Here is a 23,052-nt window from a genome sequence, read left to right on the forward strand (position 1 = left end):
AGCACCCTTAAAATTCTGAACCAAGTGATATATCCAATCTTAGGAAATCATTATGATTCTTGTTGAAAACCTGTTGTCTAAAAGAGTGTGTGCAACCTTGTGTGTGTGTGTATTCCCTCTCAAAGGTAAGGGGCAGGAGGTGAGGGAGAAAGTCTGCTATAAAGGGAGTGAATGAGTGAAGATTCCCTCTTTGTTGCTGCTATCAAAGGAGCAATCAATCGAAATGAAAAGCAATAATCATTTAATTGCCAGTACCTACATGGGTAGAACTTACTCTGCCCTTGTGATTTTTTTGCCTCCTGAGACAAGCGTGGTGCTTCTTGTGGCTGCGCTCTCTCTTCAATGACACCCACTCAAAACGGGACGCTCTAATTGTTTCATGGCTCCGACTTCTAAAGCTGAATCATCTATAAGATTCCTCTTTAAGCTGTTGAGTACAAGTTTTACCTCTTTAGTATTGTGGGTTTCTCATTCAGATGGTGGGGGAAATTAAGAGCTGTTATGGACAGAACATAATACTGAGAAATCACAGTTGCTGAAGGAAATTCATTACCCTGAAACGTCTTCCTGTCATGTACATTTGGCAAAATGAACTGTTTTGTTGCTCTGTAGAAAGTGACCTTTAAGGCTGGCCCACGGCTGCAGTTTCTCTTTCACTCTGACAGCAGTAATAATGAGTGGGGCTACAAGTTTTCCGTCACTGCTTATGGCCTACCAGATGTTGCCGTTTCTTGGGGCTTGGATTTACAGCTTCTTGTATCCCGACTGATGGGGCGCTTGGCTTCCCGAAGTATGGCGCTGAAATCGCTCCGAGGTGAGTGCGCTTAATAGCTCCAGAAGTTGTGGTGCCATATAAAAAGAAGATACAAGGACCTTACATTTCACATCCCCTGTGAAAATAGAGCTCCTTCTCTATTTCCCTCTTGACTGAGGATGGAAGGCTTGCTGTATTGCTGCTTGGCAAAGTTTGGTCAGTGAGCTATAGCCATTTTTTACGCTCTGTGCAGCAAGCCTGACCACTGTTCTGCAGAACCACACCGTGATTTTTCTTTTAGTCAGAAATCTGTGTTAGGAAGAGGTGGACACCTGAACATATTCACGCTGAGCTGAATTACATTTATGAAGCAGTATCAGAGTTTGCCCAACCAAATCAAGTTTGGTTAATTCCAGACGTTAAACACATGGCATTTGGGCTACTGAAGATAAGTGTAATACAAAATGTGAGATGGGTGCCTTATGAAAGAAAGAGAAAGTGAGTTGTCTGTTCTATTGTTTCAAACCCAGAACACTTCTAGCTGGCTTCCTAAATCTGAATTCATTCACCACTTCAGAGAAGTTACACAAAGTTAAAGAGTTCTTACCTTGGAGAACTAGGGAGGTACTTACCTGTGAATTTAAGGAACTAATTGAAGTGTTCTTAACATAGAATATTGTCTTGCTTTGTTAATATGAACATGCTTACGTATTGCAAATTGTTAGGAGAAAAAGGTTTTAAACTCTCTTGCAAACTGAGGAGTTAAAGAAAGGCTGCATTTGTTTTCTGTACCACATTAGAGAAACAGAAGTCAGAGACTTGTTAAATTACTCAGTCGGTCTATTTCCATTACCTATTTTCATTTATCTATAAAAGTGAACGCAAATATTTGTTAACTGAAGCATCTGTTCTGAATTTCTTGCAGAATTAGGTAGCGAAGCAGATTCGCCTCCTTTGAAAGTCACATCAGTTCTTAATTCCCCTCTGTGGAAACCTGTCTTCAGGCACCAGATGTGTCCTGAGGCGCTGCCGGGAGCCAGTCGGGACAGTAGACTGCACCAAGATAAAAAAGAGGTTTGTGCACTGCTGCTTCCGTTTCATTGTCATTAAATCGCTGTAATGCACAGTTTCATTCAGACTTAATTTGTTGATATGTCCTTAAGCATATGCTGTTGTGCTACCGTTGTCATAACTTGCACTGTTGAATTCAGGTATCAAGGGGAGAAACTTGCTCTGCGTTTTTATCAGTTTCCCATTTTCACGGAGTCATAGAATGGTTGAAAGGGGCCTTCAAAGCTCTTCCAGTTCACCCCCTGCCACAGGCAGGGATGTCTCTCGCTAGGGCAGGCTGCAAGTTGACTTAACTGGAGAAATGAGCTGCAGCAATTTTTCAGGTAATATAAAAATAAATGTTTTCTGGCATTCTTTCCAGGCTGGAAGCTTTCACCAAGACGACTGCCGTAACTTTCTCATCGAGTTTGCAAAATCAGATCCTGCCCAGGAGTTCAGTGGGCAAAAATCTGACCTTTTCAAAGGACTCATACAGGCATGTAAAAAACAGACCCCAAAGACAGATATAGTTGCTGGTTCTGCTGTTGATCAAGCTGTGAACTCAACGTTTGCTGCTTTGGTGTATCTCACTCCAGATTTATATGAGAAGCTTCAAAAATATGGTAACTCTAATATTAGACTCTCTTAATAATGAAGAGTTAAAGTTTGTAAAAGGCGTCTTCAGTGTATAGACTTTGAAAATCCAGTTTAGTCTGACATTTGAAGTAAGGTGTTCTGTATCAAGAAGTCATCATTTCGGTAGACTAGGTGAGCCTTATCCTAGAGTGTTTATTTTTTGTTAATATATGCTTTTATCTTCAGATAAAGGATTAATAACCATCCATTAATAAGCCACAAACTAAGCCTTGTGAGGATAAGCCCAAAGAGAGCAGTGATGGCCTCTGGGGTTTTAATTCAGCACAACGTGGCTCCCAGTGATTAATCATTCTTTTATAGTTTTCCACTCTCATTGTATCTTTCCTAAAAAGCCAGCATCAACTTCTATATATTTCTATATGTTGGGGGGTGGAGGAGGTGTGAAGTACCTCCCAAAATGTTAAACTGTGGAAACCAACCTTGGCAGCCTCAAAATACATATTTTTTAAGCGTGTAGTTTTAATTTTGTTAAATAAAAGGTAATGTTTTGCTTTTAACTTGTCTAATGGCCACTGTATTACAATTTATATATTTTTCAGTAGGTAGAATGAATTAACTGACACCATCCTTCCATTAAGCCTATTGATATGTTTGAAGTACTGGATAATAAGGTGTTACTTTGTTTTGAAGGGTTTCATTTTAGACTTTCACTTTCTGTCACCTCTTGCATTTTGAGCTGTAAAGTTATGGGTAAAAATGATTGACACAAAGACTGACTTGATGACTAAAGCAGTTATTGCCTTGAGTCATTTTGTCCGTGTCTGACAGCTAATCTGATTGTCTGAGTAATATTGAAAACGGTGGTAGCTCAGGGGAATGTTAATGAGGGGATAAAATCCCTCCTGCTGTTGCGTCAATAGCTTCATCTGTCGGAATTGCTGGGGCAGAGTGATTTCAGGACCCATCGTTTAAACTATAGATCACCTAAAAGGTTGGACCAGATAATCCCTCTTCCAACCCAGCATTTTGTGATTCTGTGATGTGAAGTACAAGCAGTGCTGAAAAGAAGGAAAAAGACAAAACATATAAAGAAATTGGGGAACGGGAGAGGGAAGACCCTGAATAGGAATGTCCTTTTCTCCATAGCCATTTTCAGGCAGGTTTTGGTCTTCAGTTTCAGTAAATCGGTCTTGAAAATCCATTCCAGAAATTCAGAGCATAAAGCAAAAAGGGAAAAATGGGAGACTAAATCTATCTGTAGAGGCTTAAGTTAATGCTAAGCATTTCATTATTCTGATATCAGTTTGTGTTAGTAATATTTTCATGTGTAGGGAGAGGTGTTTATTTTCTATGGCCGCAGGCATCAATTTTGGGAAGAGATGAGAAAGGTGCTCATAATTTAACTGCAAATAACTCTGTCAAGATGCGGTTTATGTATTTAAAGCATATGAAAGTTGGCAGGTTTTATTCCCTGTTTTTCTTGCAGGCATAATTCCAAGTATTGACTAAGAGACAAAGGGAAGGCTTTAGCATGATTTTAGTTAAGTAGTCAAGTTATGTAAAAATGGAGCTGTAAATAAACAGGACTCTTCTTTCTCTCATTTCCAGTCAACAGTGGAGGCAAGGTGCCTTTGAGTGATGAGTTTGCACAAGTATATGCCCTGGCTGATTCCATTAGAATATGGATGGTAAGATCCCACAGGAGGCTGTCTTTTAATGTGATTTACCTTAATATTTGACTATGCGATGTTGAGGAGTTGAGTAAACCGTGTTTTTCTGCAGTGATCCCAAGTCATCTCTCTTCACTTAGGAAGAACATATATTTGCTTGTCAACTTTGAACCTAAACATTTCAATGTATTCTTACAATCCCCTCCTTCCCTCAGCCCCAGATGTGTCCTCATGAGTATCTAGGACTGAGTTTGACTCAAAATTGTTATGTTTGTGTTATTTTTCAGCAAGGATGTGTGATATTAGGAAGATTCTTACATAGCGGTTAGAGTTCCTTAGAGTATAGCATAGAAAGAAACCTGTCTTAAACATCATTCTCCGAGTAATTCAGTGCTAACAGAAAAGGAAACAGTTGGTGCTGTGGTGAGCAAGTAACTGGCTGCAGTTGAGAGTAGGTTTTTTTGCATGTAATTTCCTTGACACACAAGCCTAATGTCAAGAGCTGGTGTCGCCAGCTCAAGAGCTGGTGAGAGGTGTCCACGTCATCACCTGCAGCTGTGGAAGGTCAACATTCATTTAGATTTCACTAGTCTGCAGAAGATTCTAAATGCTAACAACTATGAAGCCTTCAAGAACAGTTAGTTTAGTCTATGGCCCACTTCTGCGCTGCTCCTGTGAGCCTTTCAGATGTGGGCTGGTTGGATGAACTGTTCCAGTATCGTGTCACCTCCTCCTTCCACTTCCCTGCCTGCAAGAATTCTTGGTGGCGTGATGCAGTAGAGATTTAATGAGTGCAGATGCACGTTAAGATGAGTGATTGCATCATACCTGTTGCATGACGGGTGATGTTTGCATTTGAAGGTACTCACTAGGGAGATGGCGTGATGCTTTTGGAGACTTACCTCATGACTGGACGTTTATCTTCTCCTGAGTGGTGGGGGGTAAAAAGCAAGGCTTCTTTTTTAATGTGATGCAGTCTTCATACTGCCTTGTTGTATAGATATACAGGGAGAGTCTTGTTTTAACTATTTTAACATCCTGTCCACAGTTGGAAATGAAGCAGAAATCCCTGATGGGTAGGGGAAATGATACTGAGGAGAAGCAGAACACAGAAGCCAGTGAGGTGAACCCAGAAACTCTTGGTAAGTGTTACCTTTCCAAATGTATGTGTTCCGGGTAGTTCTGTAAAGCACAGCCTTGTAAATCTTAGACGTTGTTTTACTGTAAAAGGTAAGTTGGCACCTGGGTTTGCATTTTAATACCTTATGATATAAACTAGCATGTATTACATGAATCATCTAGGATTGTGTTCTGCTGTTCTTTGCAGAAAATAGTATGTGAGAAGATCTTACAGGGAGTGACCTCTCACTTGGGTCACCTGATCCTGATCATCTATTTTTGTAGATACTTGTTACCACAATTAACTGATGTTAGAATAGCGGTTGATCCTTATTAGAATAAAATGTGTTTTCATTGGCTACTGTGTGCTTCATTTGGTCCAGTGTGATTATTCCAATTTAGCATTCAGAAATTTAGAATTAAGTAACCGGTAGTGTCATGATCAATATCATAAGAAAACCATTGTTTTCCAGCTGTCCTGGCTCAGAAGAAACAAGATAAATCACTTTGTGGAGTTCTGTTGTTGTGCTTATAACTCTTTCAATTTCTATGCCGCAGCAAAACTTTGTATGCAGAAGAGCCTTTTGTTACTGAATTTTTTGCCTGCAAGAGCAAAAATGAAGGATTCTACTTCAGACAGTTTGGAAGCCCAAGATACTGGTGATAGCCAGCAGCATGTCAGTGATAAATGCCAAAGAAAAAGTTCTGTGGTGGACACAGACTTCCAGGCAACACAGTCATTGTCTTCCAATGGAGTAGCTCGTCCTGTTTCAAAAGACGAGGCTCAAATGACACAACCCGATACAAAGATTAAACAAGTTCCAGAGCCCCTTCAAACGGAAGCATCTACATTTCATAGTAAGCCTGCTGAGAATACAGCTTCACAGCAAGAAGAGATATCATCACCTCCTTCCACTCCCACACGAAAATCTCAGTTCAGCCGTGGAAGACTAAGGCTGCTGTCTTTCCGATCTATGGAAGAGCCAAGACCTGTGCCTACTGTGAAGGAGAAATATCCTATATTGAAAAATGCACTAGACTTTATTAAGGATCAATCACTTTCACATGAAAGGTAAGCAAATTGAAAATGTTGCCTGTTACAACATACAGAAACTTGTCTTCACGCCTCTTCAGATGGAATAAATCACCTTTTATCCGTAAGATAGCATTGAAAATAATTTTGTAAATCAATACTTGTCAGATTTATGTATCAAATTTCATTGATTCACAGCCACGTAGGGGCATGTAGAGAGTACTGTTTCCTTTAATTGAATTCTGTTATGTATTATCCCCCATTCCAGCATACTACTGCTGAAAGAGGGCTGAAAATTTAGATACCAAACTCTTGAACTGTGATTTCTTTGGGTAATCTTAAGCACAATGTTTTGAAGTCCTCATAGATGTTTTTTGCTCTTAGTGTTTTAAAGGTTCTTGCTTTGAGAAAATCCCAAGGGCAGAGTATTGTGGAAGTGCTCAAGACAATCCGCCAGTGCCTCGACTCACTCGGGCAGCCACACTGTTTTCATCCACCGTGTGTACTTTTCCTCTTAGAACTTCTAGCCTGTCAGAAAGATTTTACAAAGTAAGTAATTATTTAGACGAGTCTCAGACGTGTGATTGAATGTCTTGGTCCTTGTGTTCTCCCAGTCATGTGTATTGAAAACAGTAGAAAGTTATTGTTTTTAATCCAGGGGATAATAAAAACTGGACCTGAGGATTAGTTTTGAGGCTACTATGTGTGTCTTGCATAATAATGATTATTTTCAAGTGGGACTTGCTTGTACAGCTGTTCATGCCACTGGGTGTCATGTGGTTGAATCACAGTGTGGATACCTAAAACATCTTTACAGTTCCAGACAAAACAAAACAAATTCAAAACGATTGTGGAGTCTTCAGTTATTGCTTTAGTTTAAGTTCCAGTCTAGTTCTAGGTTGATTTCTTTCTGTAATCCTTCCGCTTGTGGGGAGTGGTTAAAAGATTGTTTGCAGAATCTACCTAAACTGTAGCAATGAATCCTGAACTGCTAAACGGAGTCTTTAATTTCTAGCTACTTTGGAAACTTGGAAGGCTGTGGTGCTGAGCTACATAAAGAGATTCGGGAGTCCTACTATCAGCTCGTTCTGTTCCTAGTGAATGCTGTGAAGGGATTTGGTGCTATCAGTGACAGGTACAGTGCATTGCTTGCATTACTTATGTGAACATTTAGTTTTTTCTGTTCTTCCTCACCTCTTCCCTTGTCACTCATTATTTATTCTTTAATGTCTTGAATTTGACTATACTTTGCATTATTTACAGAACTAAATAAGGAAGCTTGATCTTGTGATCAAAAATACCAAGTTACCTTTGTATTAATGCTATGCGGTAAAGCACAATAAATTTATCAGTGTTAAAACTTCGACTTGTTATGGTATTTTGTAGTTCTAATTCTGCAATGTGTTTCTAAAGCTTAATGGTAGAATACTAGAAATAGCAAATGTATTGTGGAATACTTTGGCAAGAGCAATGCCACAATAAATATCACAATTCTGCAACCATGCTTTATTGTTAAAGCTCATGTTTTTGTAGCATCCTAATTTGAATTGTTGGGATTTATAGCCAGGTGTCCTAAAGAAATGAGGATTTTGTGACTGTAATGTCTGTTTCCTTGCTGGTAACTTCTACATCCTTTATCTGCTTTCAACTGAACTTGGCAAAGGTTTCAAAGAGAACAAGTTCCTGCAGATATCGAGAAAGTGTTATGCTGCAGAGAAGAGGCAGAGCCTCTTGCTAGTGCTCAGGCAATGGCATAAGCTGTCTCTCAACTGATCCATAACAGATACCATCTTTATTTCAAATCGTGCTGGCCATGCTTCTTGCTAAATTATGTACATTTGTGCATTAGTAGCCTGAGTTTCTGCCACATCATTAATTTAATGTAAAGCCTGAAATGAATGATTGTCCTCCTCTTCATCTCCAGAGGTGCAATTTCAGCTTTAGGTTCCAGCAGTCATGCTTTGTTGTCTTGTTTTTATTTAGATCATTGCTTCCTGCCTTATCCTGTGTGCAGACAGCTCTCCTTCACCTTTTGGATATGAGCTGGGAACCGAGCGATCTTTCCTTCTTTGTTGAGATTCAGTTACCAAATCTTCTTATGACTACATCGCAGGAGAACATAAGCATTCATGACAGTGTCATCTGGTGAGTCAGGAAGAACGCGGCTTTCACATGGTACTGACTGCTGATACCATTTTTACCAAGAAAGGCTCCTGAACTTTGTGCTGGAACAAGCAGTAAAAATACTACTCACAAGTATGGCAGAATTTTGGCCCAGTATCCAAGGGCTTAACTGAAGTATTTCAAAACTTTTGCAGCATTACTTACTAGTGCAAAAGCTAGTAAAATGTAAGCTTTAATCTGGTTACTGCTGGAACATTTCACTTGGTTAGCAGTGTAGGAGGTAGATAGATAATGCTGATTCTTGTCTTGATAAATATAAAATGTTTTAACACCTGCATGTTTCATTTTTATAGTAGTGGTACTTCTTAGACGTGAACAAATGTAAAGGCCAAAACTACTTAAAAATTTCTCATCTGGGCATTACATTTCTCATTCTGGGCATTACCCAAAGGAGTTTTGTAAGGGTGGGTTTTCCTGATTTTGTGTCATGTTCCCGGTATGTGCATAAGAAATTGTTGCAGAGGCAAGAAGCAAAAGTCTGGCTGTACGGTCATTTATTAACCCAGTGGAAGGGAATTCTCACTGTTCTGGTTTTATTAGGATGCTTATAGCCCTTTGTTCTTTAAAAAAAAAAGTATCCCAAGTTATGTTAGAGGGAAGCCCAGTTGCATTCAAACTTAATGTTGCCCTTGCTTTTGTTTCAGTCAGTGGAGTGAAGAAGATGAAATTGCAGACTACAAGCAAAACTGCGAGTGGATGGATGAATGTCAGGATGTAATGTTTGAGACCTGGTATGAAAAGATAGCTCAAGCTGACCCAGAGAAGCAGAGAAAGGTGATGACCTGATTTGCTTATTTATCTGCCAAAGGGGCAATTAAGAGAATATTAAAAACTTTAAGGAGAGAAAAGAATCTGACTCAAACTGATTTTGCATAAGTTGAATCCCTGGCTTCCTGTAGTCCTTCAGATGTCTAAAATGATGAAAAGATCCCCATCCTTTTTATGTCAGGAATAGTGTTCTGCTTTCTGACTAAAAAGAGCTTTCTCGAAGTCAGAGAATGCTCAAGAAAATTGTGTCCATTTATTGCTCCAGATGCACATGTTTGTGGCTCGTTACTGTGACCTGTTAAACGTTGATATATCCTGTGATGGCTGTGATGAAATTGCACCGTGGCATCGGTACCGCTGTCTGCAATGCAATGACATGGACCTGTGTAAAACTTGCTTTCTTGGTAAGAATCATTTAAAAAAACCCTTAAAACCCTATACTTGAAGGCAAAATAACCTCTTCTAAATTATACATAAAGTAAAGTGAAAGACTGTAAGTGAAAAGACGTTTTAGGAACATTAAGCTTTAATTTTCCTAATCTGAACATGAACTTTAGCAAAGATCCTTTAGCAAAAAGGATTCACAGGGAAATCTTAAAATACTTTTTTACAGGCGGAGTTAAACCCGAAGGGCATGAGGATGACCATGAAATGGTTAACATAGAGTACGCCTGTGATCACTGCCAAGGAGTTATCATAGGTCGGAGAATGAACTGCAATGTGTGTGATGACTTTGACCTTTGCTATGGATGCTATTCTGCAAAGAAGTACTCTGAGAGGTATGAAATGCATAATTTTGTTCCTCCACTTCCTTGGGCAGCAATAATTAGTGACTCAGTAGTGTGAGTCGTTCTCACCTCGCTTCCCGCAAGGCTGTAGCCGACGTCAGAACATCTAGGACCAGTTTAGCAAAAGCTTCTGTGGTCTGGAAAGTCTTAAGTCACTTTGGAGCAATTATGAGGCCCTGGCCCAGGTTGCCCAGAGCAGTGGTGGCTGCCCCATCTCTGGAGGGTTCAAGGCCAGGTTGGATGGGGCTTGGAGCCCCTGATCCAGTGGGAGATGTCCCTCCCCATGGGACCTGCCCATGGGACTGGATGGGCTTTTACACTCCCTTCCAACCCAAACCATTCTGTGATTCTATGAACTGTTTTGTAGCCATGGCTGTGAAAGTTGCAAAAGAGTTAATTATCAACCCAGAATGAGAAGACAGAAGAAATGAACAGCGCTGTGGTTGGACAACATAGGCTTCAATGCCTGACATCAAAGATCTTTAGAAATTGGATTTCTAGAGCAGGAGCTCTCCTGATGGTTCAGGTTTTGTTAAATGAGCACTGCTGAAGTCAGTGAGGCTCTGGCAGTTGCAGGTGTATAATGTGGGACTCTGGAATGAGTTGGGTTTTTCATAGTTTCCCATCGTGTGTTACTGACTACCTCAGTTAGCAAGAAAGTGGCTGCATTTCAAAATTGCATGCCTTCTTCTTTCAGTCACTTGCCCACTCACAGCATCACGGTGTATCCAATGGTGACCATCCGAACCAGCGACCGGCAGAGGCTCATCCAGCCATACATCCACAACTATTCCTGGCTGTTGTTTGCAGCTTTGACTCTCTACAGTGCAGACCTGGCAAATGGGGAGGAAGTAGAAGGAGAGAAACTGGATTCTCAGGTCCTCGGTCATGCCAGAGCTCTGCAGCAGCAATGCATCCAGCTCATCGGAGACTGCTTGATGAAAGCGCAGCATGGAAAAGGTGAGTCAGCCCCTTCTTCACTGAAACAATGGGTTCTAGCGAGTGTCAGAGGAGTCTGTGATTGCTCACTTTTGAAATTTCCAAAGGAAAGGGGAAGCTACCGTGTACTTCACTGAGCATAACTGTTTATAGAGAAAGCAAATGTGGAACGGGTGTCACTCAGGGTCACTGGAACATGGAAAATAGGGTGCTTGAGAAAATTAGTTTTATGCTTACATAAATATTGAAGACAACTTGGCAACTCTTGAGTTGTTTTTTTTTCCATCTTGGATGTTATGAAAGGGATCAGTCAATCTAGTTTTGTGTTCCGTTACTAACGTGTCACTGACAGCTGAAGGACTTGGAGGAAAGCAAATAACTTGGTGGAAAATGTTTTTTTGTTCTGCATCTCTTGGCAAGACTTTTTTAACCATATTTGTGGTGTGAGTTAAGGTTCTCGGGCTGATGTCCATTTGTCTGGAAATGAGGATTTCTGTGAACTAAGATGCACTACAAAAGATAGGGTGATAAACCAGAAACCTATGTTGAACATTTCAACAATTCTAGACTCAAATATGTTTACTGGCAGTTTTTTTGAGCAGCTCTAGTACAGCTGAAATACCTCCACTACCAAATCCTTATGTATCCTTATTGTTTAATCTGTTTGGTTTTAACATACAGTTTCGTTGTATAGATATTTAAGTGGTCGGAAGATTGGAAGCTAAGACAATTACCTTTCCTAATTCACACTGTTGAGAGGTATCTCTAACACTTCCTTAATTAATTGACTTAGACCCTGATGGTATCTTTGTGAGGTCAAAAATGTCACTGCTTGTTCATCACTTTTATCTAATGGAACTACATAATTAAGTGAACATCTTTCTGTTGGAGCTGGTATTCAAAAGAAGTGTGTGAGAGGAGTTTGCAGCTCTCTTTGTAAATGTTTTGGTTCTGCTTTTTGGCCTCTCTTGCCACTCAACAGCTAAATAGCTCTTATAACTTCCTTGTTTTCAGGTCTGAAAAATTTGGCTCTCCTGGGCATGTTACCAGAAGGCGAATCCTTCTCAGAGAATGACACTGTTTCAGTCAGTCCTCCCACAGACAGCACTCCAAAAAGCCATCCTCGTGATAACGCAGTGAGGGGAAGAGAAGAGAAACCAAGCGCAGGCCCTTTTATGCATTGCAATGTAGGTACTCGTTATTTACAGAACCCCTGATACCAATTAAATGTGTGTTCTTCAGAAGCATAAACATCCTGTTCTGGCCATGTAACTGAAATAATGGGTAGTAATGATATCAGGTCAAAAGTTGGGGGCAAGGAAACAGTTGGTGGTGGTTCTATTTTATTAGATCCAGTTGATCAAAACTGAAGGCGTCACCTTTTGTTCTTACAAGCAACTGATTCACAAAAGCGTTGGAGGGAAGGGGCAAAGGACATTCTTTCTGAAAAGATTGTCATTTCCCCTGGTTGTTAGCACTCTTGAGGTAGGAGAATGAGTTTCCTACAGTTTTAGACAGTGTATGAAGCCATTACAGTCTAATAATTTTATGCGTCAAGATGCAAGCAGAAAAGAAAAATGTATTTTCACTCTATGGAAGCTTATGACGTACACAGTGAGAAATTCTTAACCAATTAAAGGTTTTGGTATTCAAGGAAAAATGTGAAATACAGAGGACTGACACCTTCTTTCCGTGGTTGTTTCTGCAGGTATTAAATTTGGTCTTAATCTTTTAGTGCCTTTGTTTTATTTTTAGGGGAAAGGAGATGCTCGCAATGCAATCCAGTCTCCTGCAGAAGATAAAGTAGGAAAAGAAGGAAGTGAAAGCAAAGCTATCTTTACAAACAAAGCTATTTTGAGACAAGAGTCAGGCTTGTCTGTGGATGAGAATGTTTCTTCAACAGGTAAAAGATTCTTTCTCATAATATCTTTTCGTATACAAAGCAAACAGCTGTATTTTGTATTCCTAACCCAGTTTTACGTATTTACAAATGTCTTTAATGCAAGCGAGCTGTCTGCTTTGTAGAAACCTGGCAAGTATTCTGCTTTGAACAACTGCTGCCTTGCAGTTGGTTTAAAGGATTCTGGAAACAGAGTAGAATTCCACTGAGATTTATCCACGGGTAGAATATAGTTCCTGTTGATCTATACAGTACTGGTGTGTTCTTACATTCTTGGAATCAGAAGTTGAGCATCTTATTCTATTACAGACTAGTACTGTTAGAATTAAGATAGTAAAATAGGTCTGTCCCTAGTAGTGTCGTTGGTGTTTTTGAACAGGTAGCATAAACCTCTTTACCTACTGTCTTTTAGACGCTTTGTAAAGACTTGCTTTTCAAATGGTAGTAACATTTAAAGAAAAGGGTTTTTTTAATCCTTAATTTGTAAGTATAAAAACTATCACTTACTAATTATATTTTTAATGTCATTTAGAGGATTTTCTTCTTTTGTTTTCATTTCAAAAGCAGGTGACTCCTCCCTGGTGGATTCATCCCAGAAGCAGGCAGAGAAGGTTTTAATACCTAGCCAGGAACAGGTTTTTGCTGAGTGCTCTCAGAAGAGGATTCTAGGACTGCTGGCAGCTATGTTACCGCCTTTTAAATCAGTTAGTTCTTTTTACTTTCAGTCCATGTAGTTTTCTAGTTATCACAAATAACGTGAATAAAATCAACAGCAAATTAAATGTGGGAAGTGGGGTCGTGTTGCTTTCACGTTATAAAATGTGAATCGGGATGTCGTTGTTAAGGAATGTAAGGGCTCGTTCCTGGGGGCGGAGGAAGGGAATTGTAATTTATCTGTAAAGCAGTCGTCTCAACTGTTTGCCATCTGCAATGTTTAAACCATCAGCTTAGGTTTACGTGTCAGGTCAACTTAGCAGGTCAACAACAGGAGTAGGAGCCCAGTTTTTCATTTTCTTGTGTCCCATTTGAAAGGGCATTAGACCAGAAGGTTTCTGTATGTGCTATGACTGACTAAAAGTCTTGTTTTCCTTCCCTGCCTTACTGAGATTTATCTGTTCTCCTAGGGTTCCACAATGTCTTTGATTAACCTGGAACAGATACTTCCACTGATGTTCCAGGTTGTCATCTCAAACGCTGGCCATCTAAATGAAACTTATCATTTAACATTGGGACTTCTGGGCCAGTTAATCCTGAGACTTAAACCTGCGGAAGTGGATGCTGCAGTAGCTAAAGTCCTTTCAGCCAAACATAATCTGTTTGCTGCGGGAGATGGGTCTACAGTGCCAGAAGGCTGGAAGACAACTCATCTTCTCTTCAGTCTCGGAGCTGTGTGTTTAGACAGGTACTTTTTATTTTAAATCTATTAGTTGTTCGAATGACTAAATATCATTTTTCTTTTATGTGTGCCTCACGCTTAGGGGCTTTTTAGAAGAAGTCAGTTTAACCTGTACCCTGATCGTGGGAAGGGATTGGCATCTACAGCCCTTGTTACAGTGAGAATCTCTTAATTTCCTCCCAAAAGAAGGCTCTCTGTCAAAGAGTGACTTGATTGCCCTTATTTACTACGTAGCGTGTTGTAGTGGGAGAAGTAAGGCTTTGTAACTTGCAGGAAAAGCAAAATACAGTCCTGTATTTTTTGTATGATGTTAATTCTCTCCTGTTGAGTTACTTCTCTCTTGTGTAGCTTGGGAAAGGTGACCCTTTTGTGTAACGGTATTAGAGAGAGATTTTTGTATCATAAAACTGCCCTGGAAACAGCAAGGAGGAGCCAGGCAGATGTTCCATTTGGAAGATCTTGATGTAATTCTCAAACATTCTAACATTAGTATCGTGCTTGTTAAATGTGACAGTGTTATTGTTCATTGTAGCTGTTTTATAGGGAAGGCCTGTAAGCAAATAGAAAAGCATATGAAATTTAAAGGCAGAATATCTACAGGATCAGCTGAGTTTCTCACGGACTAACTATAGTGCAAGGGGGGCAGTCTTGTTAGATGATTTGTGTAGTCTGCAGAGAGAGAGCAGATAGTCAGGTACGTGGGAAATAAACCACTTGCTATTGTGCCAAGAGCCCCATACTAAAATTAGGAATAAAAAGTGGCAATGTGCGGGCACCCTTGGATTTGGGACTGTAAAGCCTTTAAGAAAACAGAGCAGTATTTATGCTTTAGTGATGAAGAAATGGAATTCTTGTGTCAGCTGGCATGAAAGCTTCAAATATTTGGAAAAACAGGTATATATGAGAGCTGTGGCAATGACAGATGAACAGTGCTACGTTATCTTGAAGAAAATGGTTTCAAGTAAGTCTATAGCCGGCCCTGCTAACACAGACTGCTCTTGCTTTCCAGTCGTGTAGGTCTGGACTGGGCCAGCTCCATGGCAGATATTCTTCGATCTTTGAACTCTTCTGCGCAGTGGCATAATGTGATCGCTGCTTTCACTGACCACTGCATTAAGCAGCTGCCCTTCCAGCTAAAGCACACCAATATCTTCACTTTATTGGTGCTAGTTGGGTTTCCTGAGGTAAGTGGCCTATCAGTGCTAAAGGAAATGAAATTGATTGAGCTTTTAGGTGTTAGTTCTAAATACTACGGAGTTCATCAACGGAATGTCCGTTATAAGCGTTCAAAACAGTGTATGTCAGAGTTCGCATCTTTCCACTTGTGCACAATTAATCTTTAGCTAGTGAAGAATAACACAGCTGGTTTTGCCTTGCATTTCTTGGAGTGTTGCTTAGAACTATCATGAGAAAACCAGCTTAGTACATCTGAGTATCAGAAAGGGTGTTTTAATACAAGTGAAACAATTCAGTCTCGCTCTTGACAGCCATCTCTGAGACATTGCCTACGCAGCAGCAAGTTGGTTGTTGTAGGCATTTTTATAGAAGTGAACTACCGTTGTCTAAAGATCAAATTCCTGGCAGTGAGCAGGTTATTCAGCTCAAAAACCCACTACCAAGTATAAACAAGTGTAACCAATAGGAAAGATAACTGAGTATTTACAAATGAGTGTTCCAAATGCTAACTGAAACTTCTGCTGCAATTTCAGGTGCTGTGCATGGGGACTCGTTCTGTGTACATGGATAACGCTAATGAGCCTCACAACGTGATCATCCTGAAGCATTTCACAGAGAAAAACAGGGCAGTTGTAGTAGACATCAAAACCCGAAAGAGAAAAACAGGTTCTGTGACATTTTTATTTTATCAAAGAATCACTGAGTGTTACAGTTCCCTGTGGGTACCCAAAAGCATATTTCAACGAGACTGTTTTATGCAGGTTGGCTTTGGGATGTCCTTCACATGTTCAGGTCTCAGCCTACTCAGATCTACTGGTAGGAGATAATTCCACAACATAAGATGAACCTTTGCCTTGTGGTTTTTCCCTCTTGTAGTGAAAGACTATCAGTTGATTGAAAAGTGTGGGCAAGAGGACAGTGATTCCCAGACCCAGCTGAGACAGTACCTCCAGCACTTCGTTCTCATAGCCACACACCTTCTGCAAACCAGCATGGACAGCAGATATGCTGAGGCAGTGGAAGCAACGTGGGTCTTGTCACTCGCTCTCAAGGGGCTTTACAGAACACTGAAGGTATATTTTGTGATAAGGCCTGGCAAGATTTGTGATGTGTCATTCACTATGTATTTATTTATTTATGCCTGTCTCTGTGTGTGTGTGTAGATTCATGGTTTTAAAGAGATCCAAGCTGCCTTTCTTCAATCTGATTTGCTCAAGCTTCTAGTGAAGAAATGTAGCAAAGGAACCGGCTTCAGTAAAACCTGGCTTCTCAGAGACTTGGAGGTAAGAAAATAAGTTGTGTTCTGTCAGGCTTCACACAGTGGTGTAAAAGGTCACTGCACTGTTGTTCCCCTTGGCGAAGAAAGCCTCGAGAGTGTTTCTAATTAGTCTTTATGAAAATGTTCGCTTAACTGTATTGCTGAATCTGCCTTCCTTGTCTGTCATCACTGTGTAGAAAATACTTTTTAAAAGCAGGAGCTGATTTTAATGAATCTGTATTTAAAAGAACCTTGCAGTAACCGCCTCCTCAGTTTATCTTATGAATTTTATTTAGACTGTTCTTGAAAATTCCAGACTTCAATTTAAAAAATAATTATTTATCTACAAGGAAAATGTTGCTTGCTAAACATGTCCAAGATGTTACCGCAGTGCAGCGTGTGTGATCAATATGTTTTGGGCATATTGTTTCTGAATCCTCATTTAATTGCTGAAAGATAGGTGTGGTTCAACTGTTAGTTGTGATTTATTGTGGGCAAGACTTGTGTTAACTCGTGCTTAGGATGGTAGCAGCAAGAGAGAGAAAGAGGAAAGCCCTGGCATTCCTCTGAGAAGGTGTCCCAGGGTGGTGGTTAGAAGTACTGCAGAATCAGATGTGGACTGCGATTGTGCTGCCTCCTGACCAGCGGCCAGTGAGCCAGCGCTGTCTCGGGGAGGTGTCCCACCTTTCTCACCTCTGGGCAGCCTCCTACCAAATGAGTGTTCTGCCCTCAGCACCAAAATGTCTTGCCATGGGTCTCATTAGTGAGAGCTGACTCAAACTGGAGGAGCAAGAAGGGAGTGTGTAACAGCGCTGTCTTCCTATTCTGAGTGTTGTTGGCTGTGTGGAAGCCCAAGGTGTATTTTCCCAGGAGCAGGGGCGTCGCTGGCATTTTGGTGATAGCCACCTCTCCTCTTGCCTTAGAATTGCCAAACCTGGGATGTGCTGAAATGGCTAAATAATTATTTTCTCTGTTTTTTACATTTTGGGCTAATTGCTGGTGTCTCTGTTGCAGCCTGAAAAGTGTTAAATCATTTGTGAAGTCGGAAATGGTTTGCATTTCTGGTTTTTTTTTGTTGTGGGTTTTTTTAGGTGTTGCTTCTTTTAGCAATAGCATGTATTAAACACTGTCCAAGCCTTCAGATGTTCTTATAAATGCTGGTTGCAGATACATTAATAACACCTGCAGCTGTCACACCATGTGCTACCTTTTTTTGCTGTAGATTTTGTCGATAATGCTATATTCCTCAAAGAAAGAGATCAGTTCCCTGGCTGAACGTGAGGATACTGAACTGGAAGAAAGGGATCAAGATCAAGATGTGGAGCAACCAGTTGTTGGTCCTGTTGATGTAGAGCAGAACAAACTTGATCCTCTGGAGGGTTTGGATGAAGCCACCAAAATTTGCTTCTTGGTACTTAAACTTAATTTTATATCCTTTGAAGTTGCTGTGAATTTACTGTGGAATAAAATATTTGGTAGTTTCTATGGCTGTTTTTCTTCTAAATTTACAGAATGTGTGTTTATGATTTCAATGTATCAATACCTAAAGGATGTAAACGAGAATTTCAGTAATGAAGAGTGCAAAAGGGTTGTAAAGCTTCTTTGCTAAATTACTTTTTATTTTTACTAATCCAGATGTTAATTAATTCTCTAACTGTGTGATAAGTGGGGAAATAATACCTAGGTCATCCTTAAAGAACCTCCTCTTTCTTTTTCCCCTGTAAAGTCTTTTTTAATTCTCCTTCCTCAGATGACTCATGATGCACTTAATGCACCTCTCCATATTCTTCGAGCCATGTACGAGTTGCAGATGAAGAGGACGGATTCTTTTTTCCTGGAAGTCCAGAAGAGGTAGGAGAGGGTCTGGGTGCAGCAGGAAACAAAGTTACTATGTGTAGATGGAAACCTAAAATCTAAGAGGTGCTGTGTGGAAATTGTTCCAGTAAAAAGTAAGGAAATAAGCTCCTACTGAGTTGTGTTTATAGAAACAAGTCACCATCTTCTGAAATACATTGCATGTTCTTTTCAATATGAAAATCTACTGTCTCTAATTATCGTGACTGAGGAAGAATGGAGAGCTTATGTGTGACTTCTATTAAGCAAAGCATTCATGGAGTCACCATGTCCTCACAGAGATGAGCAATTTTATAATGTGTAAAACCTTCGAGTTAGAACAGGACAGCTGGTTAACATAATATGATAAAAATAGGTAGAGTTCAATGAATCCTTCTAAAACAGAAGATAGGAAGATTGATTTGCATTTAATTGCACTAATTTAGTTTGCATTACTTTCAAAACATGTATTTGTATTGTTTTTTCTCTTAAGATTTGATGGAGATGTAATTACAACAGACGAGAGGATCCGAACACTCGCTCAGAAGTGGCAGCCCAGCAAGCGCTTGAGGTTGGAGGAACAGAGTTCAAAAGCAGTGGATACAGATATGATCATCTTACCCTGTTTGGTACGTGCGGCTCCACACAGCAGAGTACTTGTGAAGTAATTCATTTAGGTGTTGAATAACTTCAATTTTGCTTGGGAAGTAAATTGTTGAGAGCCTATTTCCAAACCTGCGTTTCTTTTTTGCAGTCAAAGCCTTCGCTCTGTGATAAAGCAACAGAAGAAACCAATCCGGTTGCCCAGAAACTGATAACCAACACAGAGAGTGATCTCCAGCTTAGTTACGCCAAGCAGCGTCGCACTAAGAGTTCGATACTCTTGCACAAGGAGCTGGACTCTAGGAGTAAAAAGGCTGTGAGGGACTATCTGTATCGAGTAAATGAAGCGACTGCTGTTCTTTACGCCAGGCACGTGCTGGCATCGTTGCTAGCTGAGTGGCCAGATGACGTGGCAATCAATGAGGAAATCCTAGACCTTAGCGGCCCAGCCCATATGACATATATACTGGACATGCTGATGCAGCTGGAGGAAAAGCAGTTATGGGAAAAAGTAAGTGGATTTCACTTATGTGGGTAAACAAGCCTTGTGTCTCCATGCCACGAGACTCAAACTAACAAAAACACTTGTTTCTTTTTTTTTAATCTAAATTGAAACTTCCCAATTTAAATTAGTTCTGAAAAAGCTGTTGGGATCTGTCAGTGTCTTAATGTACTGATTTTGGTAACAGAAAATGGGAAAGCTAGCTCCGTGGAGACAACTCTGCCAGTTATGAAAGAGCTGTAAAGGAACATAAAACTTAGAGAGAAATTGGTAAAATAGGCAGTCTGTTTTGAAAGCTGTTTTTTCAGCTCTCGGTGTGTATTTTGTAATACCTGCTACTCCGACGATGAGCTGACTGTTACCGTGGTGGGAGTGAGCTTGGAATTATAATAGAACGTTGTAATGAAAATGTCAGCTGAACACTTCACAGCAGTCAAAGCAAAGCAAGTGCTGGGAATCTTCAAAGAAGGCATTAAAAATAAACCAGAAGATCTGCTGATGAATCGGTAGTGTGCTCTCATCTGGGCTGCAGCGAGTGACCCTCATCTCATTTAAAAAGAAGAAAGGTGCAGCACTACTGGATGAGGGCTGGAGAAGAGCAGCAGGGATTGTTATAGCCATGGGGTAACCTCAGTATGAGGAACCAGCTGGTTTTCTTCATCCTGGATCTTTGCCCTGTGGGGGCATAGAGTGAGGAGTAATTGAAAAGTCTGTTCCTCTCTCTCTGCATTGTAAAACAGTAAGCAAGCACATGAAAGTTAACAGCAAGGATTATTCGCTGGCCCTCCCAGTAAGAAAACAAAGGAGTGTCAGATTAAGGTAATAAGCGGCAGGTCCAAAACAAACCAAGAGAACTGGTTCTTGCCACAGAGTGTCATGGAATTGCTGTTGGTATAAGTTCACAGAGTGGCAGGATGAGCTTATAGAATAAAAACCTGCTAAGACGTTAAATACAAACACATAGCCTTTGTTCTAGGCTATTCTGCAGAAGGCGTTCGGGGAGCTATGCTACACAGGGCATTTGTTTTTAAAACTCTCCCCAAAGAGTCCAAAGAGATGAACCTTTTGGTCTGAGCTGATATTACGTTTTATAGGAAGGCTTAAAAAATTGCAGGTGGAGAGATGTAATAGGGTGCTTTAATGACCTGGGAAGGGCCTGAAGTAGCAGGACTCCTGACGAACAGCTTCTGTGCACTTGGGAAAGTAAGAAACAGTAGAGAGTAAGGTTGTTCTGAATTATCACTCAGTATCCTGGTAGATTAAATGGTATTTATTTGTATTTTTGAAGGCACAGCTCTTGCATCTAGCGCTTTTAAACACTGCAGCCACTGAACTGACACTTAATGGTTGCTTTTTATATATGGGGAGGTACATTTTGAAGGCTAAAACACAGGACATGTTCTGTTCAAATCAAAACCTGTGGGTATAGAAGGTAAAGGATCTCTGTTATGTTAACAAAGTTGGTTTGAAGTTATCTCCCTATCTCCTTTAGAGCCTTAGTTTACTGTTCGTTACTTTATGGATTACCCTTAATTCTACTGTTTGTGGACACAGAATCTAGCTAAACGCTCTCATATTTTTATCAAGTAAAGACTGAAAGATCTGGAACGGAGTAAAATCTTCTGCACTTACTGAGATGACACTTGCAGGCATCATCTGTGAATTGGTCTTTATTCTTGCTGGTAGCTCGATTCTCTCTTCTGAAATGTGCAGCTAGAAATGACCCTGGTGTCAGTCACCAGCACGTGTGTTTGATAATGGGTTGTATTTACATGACGTGTTGCTTCTCCCCAGATTCTGCAGAAGGTGCTTCACGGGTGCAGCGAGAGCATGCTGGGAACGATGGCACTGACAGCGTGCCAATTCATGGAAGAGCCCGGAATGGCAGTCCAGATGCGGGAATCGAAGCATCCCTATAACAACAATACTAACTTTGAGGTAAGTTACACACATCTTGCAGTGCGGTGCTTTTCCTGTGCTTGAAAACCAGGCAGAAAATACACTGTTCCATGTGTAACCCATGGGACTTCTGGGCTTGAAGCTTCCGTGAGCCGTCCTCTTCTGCTGTGGAAGAGGCTGGTGCCACCTGACTGAGGCCTTGCTCTATAAGGATTTGTTCCGTGAGGCAGTTTAATGTGGTCCTAATTCAATTGTCTGAAAAGTACATAAGTGGAACGTTTTTACTCTGTGTGTTTGAAGCAGATGATGTACTTATGTGTTTTGGGGGCCATAATGAGAAAATAATTGTACCCCTTCGTCCAAAGACCTATTTCACTTGGCCACTCACTTTCCCGTGCTCTCAGACAAAAGCTAGGAGTGAAGTCTGTTGGGTTTTTAACTTGTACTTTTCATTTTAGACTGTCTTCTCCTGACAATTCTGATTTGTTGGTATTCTTTGAAAGCATTTCTGTACTATAGTTTGCTGAGTAATTGTTGCCTCTGGGCAATTTGGGGATTTTTAACTTCACTGCGGCTCTGACTCTTCTGATTTTTACTTTCAAAATGCATATAAATCTTTAGGTTCTGGCAATGAGCTCAGTGTCAGCAATAATTACAGCTTTTAAAAAATCAAAGCAATTAATCTTTGCACTCTTAACAGCTGATGCAAACAATAGACCGTATTTTACATTTGTTAAATTAGCTCCTGATAAAAATAACCAAGACAGTTCTTTCCCAGGGAGGGCCTGTGAAGTTTGTTATATCTCCCTTGTTTGCATGGTGAAAGTTAAGTGGCTCTTTGGTAATGGAGTATTTCAGTGTACAAGTATCCTGTGTTTATTTCTCAGGATAAAGTTCACATTCCCGGTGCTATCTACCTCTCAATCAAATTTGACCCTCAGTGTAATACAGAGGAAGGCTGTGATGAGTTGCTCATGTCCAGCAGCAGTGATTTCCAGCAGGATCGGCACAGCTTCAGTGGGTCTCCACAGAAATGGAATGATTTTGAGCTTCCAGGTAAATAAGCAGTGTTTTACAGTGCAAATTTATAAGGTATTGCTGGGTCCATGACTTCGGAGAGGAACTACTGAAAGACGACAGTTAAGCATGGATGTTCCTGAGCTGTATGGGGGGAAAAAACCTCCTTGTCCCAGTCTCTGTGCTTTGATGTGCTGCTCTGGCATTTGTTTCTTAAAAGCAAGCTTATCTGTTGTTCTGCTGCTTGACCTTTTTTTTTTCAGCGCCTCAGTCAAAGCTTGCACTTAGCTACTGGAAACAAATTTTAATCTTGATTCTGTTCCAACGCCGTCCATGTGCTGTACGATACTCACTTATATTGTTTCTGCCTTGTCTTACTTTCCACAGGAAGCACATGTTTAGAAAACCCAGCTAGGCTTATCTCTTGCCTCTGCTCTGCTGGTGCTCTGAGCCAGCAGCGTGTGCCAGCACCGTGTCTGCAGTTGTTGTCACAGGACAGAGCTGAAAAACCCCAGCCATTTGATTGATAACTTTGCTCTGTATTCATAGAATCATGCACATGCCAG

The 23,052-nt window shown here is 40.5% G+C and overlaps 1 protein-coding gene across 3 annotated transcripts in view; it reads left to right on the top strand.

Moving 5' to 3' along the window:
- Positions 1-23,052, top strand: part of ZZEF1 (zinc finger ZZ-type and EF-hand domain containing 1) — a 52,551-nt gene that overhangs the window by 21,931 nt on the left and 7,568 nt on the right. Inside the window, exons 24-50 of one of the 3 annotated variants that reach the window (XM_054085055.1) lie at positions 613-814; positions 1,680-1,828; positions 2,187-2,427; positions 4,010-4,089; positions 5,120-5,213; positions 5,749-6,262; positions 6,608-6,772; positions 7,239-7,358; positions 8,207-8,368; positions 9,052-9,181; positions 9,441-9,579; positions 9,789-9,954; positions 10,661-10,923; positions 11,917-12,089; positions 12,658-12,805; positions 13,367-13,506; positions 13,927-14,204; positions 15,208-15,382; positions 15,908-16,040; positions 16,251-16,447; positions 16,538-16,657; positions 17,855-18,043; positions 18,383-18,483; positions 18,959-19,094; positions 19,220-19,579; positions 21,365-21,508; positions 22,357-22,525. In XM_054085055.1, the coding sequence (XP_053941030.1) occupies positions 613-814; positions 1,680-1,828; positions 2,187-2,427; positions 4,010-4,089; positions 5,120-5,213; positions 5,749-6,262; positions 6,608-6,772; positions 7,239-7,358; positions 8,207-8,368; positions 9,052-9,181; positions 9,441-9,579; positions 9,789-9,954; positions 10,661-10,923; positions 11,917-12,089; positions 12,658-12,805; positions 13,367-13,506; positions 13,927-14,204; positions 15,208-15,382; positions 15,908-16,040; positions 16,251-16,447; positions 16,538-16,657; positions 17,855-18,043; positions 18,383-18,483; positions 18,959-19,094; positions 19,220-19,579; positions 21,365-21,508; positions 22,357-22,525 (4,888 nt within the window). The remainder of the gene's footprint in view (positions 1-612; positions 815-1,679; positions 1,829-2,186; positions 2,428-4,009; positions 4,090-5,119; positions 5,214-5,748; positions 6,263-6,607; positions 6,773-7,238; positions 7,359-8,206; positions 8,369-9,051; positions 9,182-9,440; positions 9,580-9,788; positions 9,955-10,660; positions 10,924-11,916; positions 12,090-12,657; positions 12,806-13,366; positions 13,507-13,926; positions 14,205-15,207; positions 15,383-15,907; positions 16,041-16,250; positions 16,448-16,537; positions 16,658-17,854; positions 18,044-18,382; positions 18,484-18,958; positions 19,095-19,219; positions 19,580-21,364; positions 21,509-22,356; positions 22,526-23,052) is intronic. The other 2 variants (XM_054085056.1, XM_054085057.1) reach the window with 2 other exon arrangements.

Source organism: Cuculus canorus, chromosome 20 (assembly GCF_017976375.1).
Source record: "Cuculus canorus isolate bCucCan1 chromosome 20, bCucCan1.pri, whole genome shotgun sequence".
Taxonomy (NCBI): Eukaryota; Metazoa; Chordata; class Aves; order Cuculiformes; family Cuculidae; genus Cuculus; species Cuculus canorus.